We start from the raw sequence: 8,889 nt of genomic DNA on the forward strand, positions 1-8,889 counted from the left end.
CTCGTGGCTGAATCCAATCCTCTGGCCTTGGATTTCCTTCACTTCAATTGCTATTAGTCCGGAAGTTGCGATTCCTTTCCAGCTTCTGTTCTGGGCCTCGTTCTTCGGAATAAGGGACACTTCGCTTCCTTGTATTTTTTTCTCTCTTTCATAAAAGCATTCAGGCCCTCTATGAGTGGAACTTCACTGAGACAAAAAGGGGTCGCCGAGACGGGTCGCAACTCCAAACTTTAATCAGTTAGCCGCGGCCTCAGAGAAGGGAACAATTGATACTGTTTATCGCCGACGTGAGTTAATCCAGTGGGTTTAATCATTCCAAACGATGTGTGCATGCCACATACATTAACATGGCACAAGCATGCATTTAAGCGACCCCTCCCCTCTTTATCGCTAGTGCTGAAGACAGCGCACGGGAGGTGACCTCATCAAGTGTGAGATTTTCATTAATATGTAGACAACAATTTTGAACTGTTTTATTATCAAAATAAAATTTATTCATATTACAAAATACTTACAAGAATGACCGGTGAAATGTCTTCATTCTTTATACCCATAGTCAATGCTTACAGTATTGTTCTAGTACATTCCTACACATCAACAGCGCTGCTGCCACTTGTATGGCCCTCCGGGGTGACAGAAATTGAGGCCCTCCACACCCAAATTCGACCCTCCCTCTCCAGTAGCAGGAGAACCTACACTGACACCAACAGTATTGAAATGGGTAGAATTTATATTGCTGGTTAATACAGATCTCTTTGTAAGAACAGAAATGCGGGACTTAACAAATTCCTGCTGCCCAGCTCTTTCAGTAAAGGTGACTCACGAGCGAAAAGTGCGGGGTCTGCGTTTCCGGTCTGTATTACGACGGGGTTACAGCGTCGGCTTTGTGGTGAAATATTACAGTAAAGCGAGTCCGCTACTTGGAAGGGCATGAAGTCCCGCTGGATTCGATTGATAAAGGAAGACATTCCCAGAGTTCTGGCGAAAATTTATCCCGCGGTTAGCATCAGTGAAATAGATTGGTCACTATCGCGCAAAAAAAGCTGGGAGAACTCAGTGAGTCACGGCAGCATCTAAGACGGAGAATGGACGGTCGACGTTTGGGGTTAAAACCCTCCGTCTAGATCAGGGGTGGGCAAACTTTTTGACTTGTGGGCCACAAAGGGTTCTAAAATTTGACAGGGGGGCCGGACCAGGAGCAGATGGACGGAGTGTTTTGGTAATACACCTCATAAGAGAAAATAAAATATCATGGGATATGTAGAAAACATGTGCTTTAATTTCAATTGAAAATGAACAAATGCATTACAACAAAATATCTGTCTTTGAAGTCCCATGGTATTTAGCTATTTATTGAAATGACTTTTAAAACGCTGAAAATTAAATGAATAAAATACAGCTTTTTTAAATAGTAACAGTTATTATTTTAAAGCACTTAAAATTCTGTTATCCTTCAAGATATTATCATCATCACTCTCCTCCTGACTGTCTTTATTTCAAAAACGGTAGGAGATGCAGGTCTACTTGTCCTGCTCCTTCTTATTCAATTGTCCCCTGTGCCAAAACTCAACAACGACCAGCACAAAGACAGAACACTGACAGCGCGCCAGTATGCGGAGCGCGTTATTTGATCTGGGGCGCATTTTTTATTTTGAGAACGTACGTGCACCTGCACACTACTCATGTCCATCACTTAACAGAAATGACATGTAACATGTAAGGCTAATTGAAAAAAATATTTTCAAATGCATTTTTTACATAACACAACGAAGAAACTCATTTTTATTTTCAGTGGGAACAGTGTTGTTGGTCTCCCTTTTTAGCCAGCGCATCAAAGTCTGGATTTAGTTTTGTTGTGGCGATTCTCAGGATGGATCTGAGGTGTTGGTCAGTTAACCTGGATCTGTGGCTGCCTTTGTTGATGTTCATGACGCTGAACGCCTGTTCACACAAATAGGTCGAGCCGAACAAAGAGTAAAGCGCAAATGTGGAGTAATACACTGCACCTCAACAAAGGTCAATGTGTAGCGGTGTGCTACATGCAGCGCTAAAATTACGACACGGAGACGGTAACTGCAGTCGAAGAAAAAAACTTTATTCGAAATCCCCAGCCTCACTTTTAAGCCTCCCTCAACCTGCCCCCCGTGGCGCAGAGGCTCCAAAGCTCTGTGCTCGCAGGCTATCTGCCCTAGCCGGAACGCTGGCTAATTGTGAGCCGGTTCGGATGTGCCAGGAAATGGGTCGCCACAAATGTATATAGAGTGCGTCATCTATTGGGAAAACGCCAGAATTGCGGGGAAAAAATGTTAACAAGGATTATTAATATAATTTCATCAAGTTCTGCGGGCCGGATTAAAAAGCTTAACGGGCCGCAGTTTGCCTGCCCATGCCTGGTCTAGAACCACAGAGTTTCGCCATACATTTGTGGATGTCTTTGGAAACCAGCACTTGCCGTCTCAATTTATCGCAGAGTAAAACACTGTGGGAGGTTGTGAAAGGCTCGATTAAAATGCAAACCCTTTCTGTCTGTCCCTGCGTCGACACTCTCCATAGTTATTGTCCTTTACTTCGCCGCTATTCCGTGATTCTTTTTATCCTCAAACGTAACTATTTTCCGAGCACGCAAGGCCCGCCCCTGCCTGTGCATTTTGTTTACAACGCATTTTGGAACCTCGCCCTTCACTCGTCCCTATCGCCGATTCCCATTCGCAAGCTTAAAAACATCTTAAAGGAAGACAAAACGCTGGGAGAACGAGGTCCTCCCCTCTCCAAAACTTTTACAAATCAACCTGCAACCACCTGTCTCCGAATAACCCGTTGTGCCTCCATTTGTGGCCGAATACACATCTGTACACTCAATATTTTAGGAACAATTTATTCAACTTTGGTATCAGATTTCTGAATGGACAATGAACTACCTCACTACTACTGGCTCTCTTTTTGCATTACATATTTAATTAATTTATTTATTACATTATGTGCCACAATAACCGACATCCTAGAATTGGAATACACGCGAGAAAATAGTATTAACTTTTGTTTGTAACCGCACCTTTCTGTGAATTTATATTCAACTTAAAGCAAGTACCCGCCTTTTTTTTCCCTTTTTTGAGTATATATAGTTTTTTTTTAATTGCACTGTACTGTTGCCGCAGAACAACAAATTTCACGACATATGCCAGCGCTGTTAAAGCTCATTGTGTAAGGAGCCATGGGACTCCTTTCCAGTATTGTTGCTCTGTCTAAATGTAATTATTCTCCCGGCGCTCTACCTCTGCTGCGGCTGACTGAAAGCTGGCGCCCGCTCTCCAGTCCCTCCACCCCCCCAACTTGTGACACATGAGATGGCATCCTGGAATTGGGCTAGACACGAGAAAATGGTTGTTGCTTTTGTCCCAACTGCAACCTTCTGTAGACTTGTAATCCAAAGCGACACATACAAAATGCTGGAGGAGTTCCGCAGGTCAGGCAGACAGCCGACTCTTTATTAACTTCCATAAATGCTGCCTGACCTGCTGAGTTCTTTCAGCACTTGCGTGCGTTGCTTTGGATTTCCAGAATTTGTTTGTATTTATGATTTATATTCGCTCAATCAGTATGAGCATTTAACTAGCTGGGAAACACTTTACACCTCTTTTGAGTTATCAATGTGTAAATAAGTTAACAGTCCTTTAATGCCAAGTATATGTGTGGGACCCTGGGGTGGGAATATTCTTCTCTGCTTCCGTCAGAGCGGGCAGAAGCCGATGCTTTGAGCCGCACCCCCGGCGGAGTCGGTAGTCACAGTGCAACCACCTATCACGAACTGCACACCCCCCTTCATCCAGACTCTTTGATGTGAAGACCTAATATTCCTTTTCCCATTGGCTCTCCCTTGGATCGGTTGCGTGCAATCAGCTTCGGCCTTGGTTCGCTGCGATTGGACAGCCGGCCCGCCACTGACTTTTATTGTCCGCTTGCCTGTTGCCTCCGTTTCTTAGTTTGAACCGAACTGGCTGAGAGCAGAACGCCATGCCCAAGCAGATCACCGGAGCAGCCGAGCTGCACTCTTGCTGATCGTCCTCGTCCGCAATCGAAACCGAACTCGTGCGGGATGCCGTCGGCGGGGCTGGAGATCGTGGGGATGGGACTGTGTGTCCTGGGTTGGCTGGGTGTCATGCTGGCCTGCGGACTGCCCATGTGGAAAGTGTCGGCTTTTATCGAGAGTAACATCGTGGTGGCTCAGACGGTCTGGGAAGGTCTATGGATGAACTGCGTGGTTCAGAGCACCGGGCAGATGCAGTGCAAAGTCTACAACTCCCTTCTGTCGCTGGGACAGGACCAGCAGGCAGCCCGGGCGCTGACTGTCATCGCTTCCATCCTGGGTCTCATCGGGCTCCTCGTCACCATTCTCGGAGCTCAGTGCACCAACTGCACCGAGGGGGTGAGCACTAAGGCCCGGATCGTCATCAGCGGAGGTATCATCTTCATCCTGTCTGGTTTACTTGCCCTCATCCCCGTGTGCTGGATGGCGAACACCATCGTCCGCGACTTCTACGACCCCATCGTTCCCGTGTCCAAGAAGAGGGAGATGGGGGCGGCGCTGTACGTCGGCTGGTCGGCCAGCGCACTCCTCTTCATCGGGGGCTCCCTCCTGTGCTGTTCCTGCCCCCCGAAGCAAGACCAGTCTTCCTTCGCTGTCAAGTACACGGCCCCGAGGAGAGCTTCGGCCAACGGGGACTACGACAAGAGGAATTACGTGTGACCGGGTCTCCCTGGCATTCCGGGGAGACCAGAATCGGGCACAGGGGAACCTGACCTCCCGCCAGCTTTCTGTTCTGCTTATTCAAAGCATTCCTATTTTTATTTAAAGGAGTCGTATTGTAATCGGAAACAGGAGTGCTCGTTGTGTATCTAAAGCAGTTTGACAGCTTTGAGTTAACTGGTCGAGAACTGGAGGCGCGCTCCGAGAGTGACTTCTCAAGTGATTTTGAAGAAACTTTTGAACAATCATTCGGACATTGATCGAATGTGTTTGCAGTGAACATTTTTGTGAGCGTAGAAGTCTTTGTGAAAGTGCGGGGAACTCTTCCGTCTCTCGGTCTCACGTCCAGGCTTTATCTGTAGTGGCTCTGCCAGATATTGGTAGGCGGTCAGTTTAGACTGAGCCTTGTAGAATTAATTAGAACATTTGTTTCATTAAAAAATTTGGTGGGACATAACAATGCTTTTACTCCGCGTTACCAGTCAGAAGTAACCCAGCGCGTACTCACAGCTTTAGCCCAAATCTCTTTTCCGCTTCTTTCGTTAAGTATAGATTAATGCAGAAATTAATGACGCGTTAACTATTCTCCGGCTCTGCCTCATGTTCGTAGTTTAATGAGAATAAAGTTAGTGCGTTTGGTGCAGTGGGCTTTATGAATGAGATTTGGATCCCGGCAGAGAGTCACGATCTGCTTTGCTGTGGCTATTTGTTGTCACATTTGTTCGGTTAAAATTCTTCATGGCGATTTGAGTCCGCGACGAATTGCCCCGTAGTTCGCCACACTGATTTGAGATTCAGCTTCTCCAAAATAGGCGCTGGTCGCTTCGACCTATGTTGCCTTCGAAAAAAAGGGCGGACTCCCTCTTCAGAGCTCTGTGTTTCACTCCCTTCCATTGTGAATTTAAAAGTGGGCAACTCTCGTTAGAAATTTGGCGCCTGGAATGGGCAACTGTCTCCGGAATCGTAATGGCGGAAAATAATGACACGGGGAATGGAGCAGGGATATTAGTCGCAGAGGCAATTACCAAGACAGTATTAACGAAGATAGTATTAATGCAGTTAACGTTGACGCGAGCCGTATTAATGCATTTGGGTAGAAATGCAGTTGGGAGGGTGCAGAGAGAATATTCAGAATACGCTGTTGCGTTTGGAGAATGGGGGAGAGTTATTGAAGCAGATGCAGTGAAGGAAGGGACCGCAATTATGGAAATCAAATGGACTGCTTCCCTTCGTAAGGGATTTGCAGAGTTGTTCAGCATCTTCCGTTTCCAAGTTAGGGATCCCATCTGGGTCGTGAGGATGAGTGTGATGGGACAGAACCGATAAGGTGAATATTGGTAGTTAGATTAATAATCTAGGTAGAATCTTTTTTTTTACATCGATTTGCCAAAGGCTTCAGACAGACCCAGAGTCCGGTTTAGATAACGTCGACCCTAGATAATGTTCTCTGTAGTGGTGGCGAAACATCTAAATTGTTTCTGTGACTTGGTGGTGAGAACTCTCCCCCAAAAAACCGTTCTCATGACTCTCTTGGCTCACCCTCCCCCCCCCCCCAAGCATTTCGCCTTTTCTCTTTTGAATGTGATGGTAATAAATGCAAAATGTGGGCAATCACGTGACTAACAGCGAGATTGCTAGTGAGAGGACGTCCTGTTGCCCTGGTTACTGGAGATGCTGCCGGTATCCAGGAAACCAGCCATTCTTTATTGGGCCCCATCCAGTCTGAGCCCTTCAGCGCTCAAAGCCTCGCGTCACCCTCAGGAACCCAGCCCCGCAGCGCACAAAGCCTTGGCAACGTGCAGCCTCCTGCCTTGCATTTCCAAGAGAAAGGGAATCGATGTTGCAGACAGAAACAGTTCTAATTTATACTCAGCACTGATAACTTGGGCAAAGTTACCAGGGAAATCAGATTAGGCACCCTTATTCAGTCAGGGTGGACAGTCGCAATGTCCAGTACACTTACCTCGGTTAGAAACACCCGCATCAGCAGCGCCGGCATGTGGTTTTCATATTTCACAGGCTGTGTCAGTATTCCTCTCCGAAGTTCACAACCCCATGGAAACGGGAGCAGGAATAGACCCCTTGGCCCCTTGTGTCTACCCTGCCATTTAATATGACATTGGCGACCCGCCCAGAACTGATCTCCTCCTCTGGCCGGGCCAGATCTCCAGCCATCAATTCCTGGTCTCGCAAGCTCCCAGCCTTATGTACCCTAACTTGACGGGAACACCCATCCAACACAACAACATGGAACAGGATTAAATTAATCCGTTAACTGCCCCCCAACGGAGACCGCTAAATTACCCCACGTTATGTTGTTGCTTTGTCTGCCATTGACACAAAACTGCCAATTAAGGGATATTTGAGTATGAAGAAACACAAATGAGTTTAGACCCCCAAAGACCACCAGACTCGCCAGTTCCCTCCCACCTTGCGTACTGTATTGCCCAGTTCATTTAGTTTACCGGTCGGCAAGCATTCAACAGGAAATGCGCCCGCTATCCGCAAGAACAACCTCGCAAAACTCCCGGTTGGCCAGATAATTTTGGACAGGAGCCTGGACTGGTTTTTCAGAACTCGACTGCCATTTTGAGTGCGAGTATGGTCTTCCCTTTAAAAGATGGAGCCGTTCCAGGATCCACGCACCAACACAAAACTGTGTCTTTTTTCCAAATGGGGAGAAGCTATAACAGTGAGCCTCCATGGGGCAAAACTTTCGATAAGAATCTGTGCTTCTGTGCTTTCGTAATGAGTATGGGAAACGGGCTATAAACACCCTTCCCACCCCATAACCCCAACCAAAGAATGTCCTTTATTCAGGTCCTACGGATGTCGCTTTAAAGATAGGGTTCCAACTTTGTACAGAACGGTGTGACTGTTTATGCATTTCGTTACATGAACTTGCACGCGTGAAGCGCATCGCAGTATTTAACGAACCCCAATAATTAATAAGAAACAGGCTGTCTGTAGCGAATGGTCAGTAACCACAATGCTCTGTACTTTTACTAATGGAAATTGATTTTAAACATGTTCGATGTTTTCGATGCTATTGTAAATCATCTCACATTTTTTCGAAATATTGAAATATTGAAGAAATATTTCTTAGCCTCCTTGGCTAATTTGTTGACCTCGACTAATCGAGCCATCACTTGTGGCCTTGGTTTAGAAATGGAACGATAAACTGAAGGGGTTGTTACATGGTTAACTTAGTTATGACTCCGCCGACTGGACATTTGGTGAAGGGATTATATGCTCTGTCCGACGCCAGTAATTTCTGTTCATTCAGTGTTCAACTTGCAAATAACCTATGCACGGTTTCTGTGGAGGATGGTAGATATTCGCTCCCTGCACCACATAAAATACCTTGTACACAAACTCCTGTTTGTATTGTTTTATCAGGTGGTGTAAACATCCAGGCATCTACACTCGAAATTTATGCTCGGGGGAACTTTGTAAAGTATTTGGCTCGGCGACAGGATAATTGCAGAATTAAGCGGTGTGGAAAGTTTGTAACGCAGCCCTGGCCAAATATTTTCACAGAACCCCAAGACACTGCACAAGGCAGGGCTCGCTGGTCTTCACGTGGTCCCTCATATTTAGATTCCCATGCACGCCAGACTCGACATTAGAGCGGAAGGGCAGTGCTTGGAGAAAGAAGCGAGTCTGAAAGCGCAGAGACGAAGGGAGGGAGTTCAACAACTCGGAGCAAAGGCTGGCTCACCAGCGTGAGGGGATGAGCAAGAGGTCAGATTCGGAGCAGATGTTTCAGGCGGCTGTAGGAATGAGAGAATGGGACAGGGATTTCTCAAAGGGATATGATCAACCCACATTCAGTCATCGTGTTTAGAGACCGCAGAAATGACGAGTAAATGGTATTCAGTGTGATTGAACTGAAACTTCGAAAGCAGGCGGGTTAACCCAGGAATGTAATTCATTTATATTCTAGAAATGCAAATACACATATTCTAGGAAGACACATGCATATGTTAAAAAAGCTGAATTCTTTTGTCAATACCGATTCCTTCACTAAAACTAAGGAGAGAACAGACTTTGCATTACATACTCACAAACCACAGACGTCCTCAACGCAACAACCCTGAAACCCGACATCTAACAATAAAGGTCTAGAAAAGCACCCCGGAACA

At 46.2% G+C, this 8,889-nt stretch overlaps 1 protein-coding gene across 1 annotated transcript; it reads left to right on the top strand.

The window, feature by feature from the left end:
- Positions 1 to 3,913: 3,913 nt before the first annotated feature.
- Positions 3,914 to 8,119, top strand: cldn5a (claudin 5a). The gene has a single exon (XM_059983187.1). The coding sequence runs from the start codon at positions 4,094 to 4,096 to the stop codon at positions 4,742 to 4,744; it is 651 nt and encodes a 216-aa protein (XP_059839170.1). The 5' UTR covers positions 3,914 to 4,093; the 3' UTR covers positions 4,745 to 8,119.
- The last annotated feature ends 770 nt before the right edge of the window (positions 8,120 to 8,889 follow it).

This window comes from Hypanus sabinus, chromosome 10, assembly GCF_030144855.1.
Source record: "Hypanus sabinus isolate sHypSab1 chromosome 10, sHypSab1.hap1, whole genome shotgun sequence".
In the NCBI taxonomy this organism is placed as follows: domain Eukaryota; kingdom Metazoa; phylum Chordata; class Chondrichthyes; order Myliobatiformes; family Dasyatidae; genus Hypanus; species Hypanus sabinus.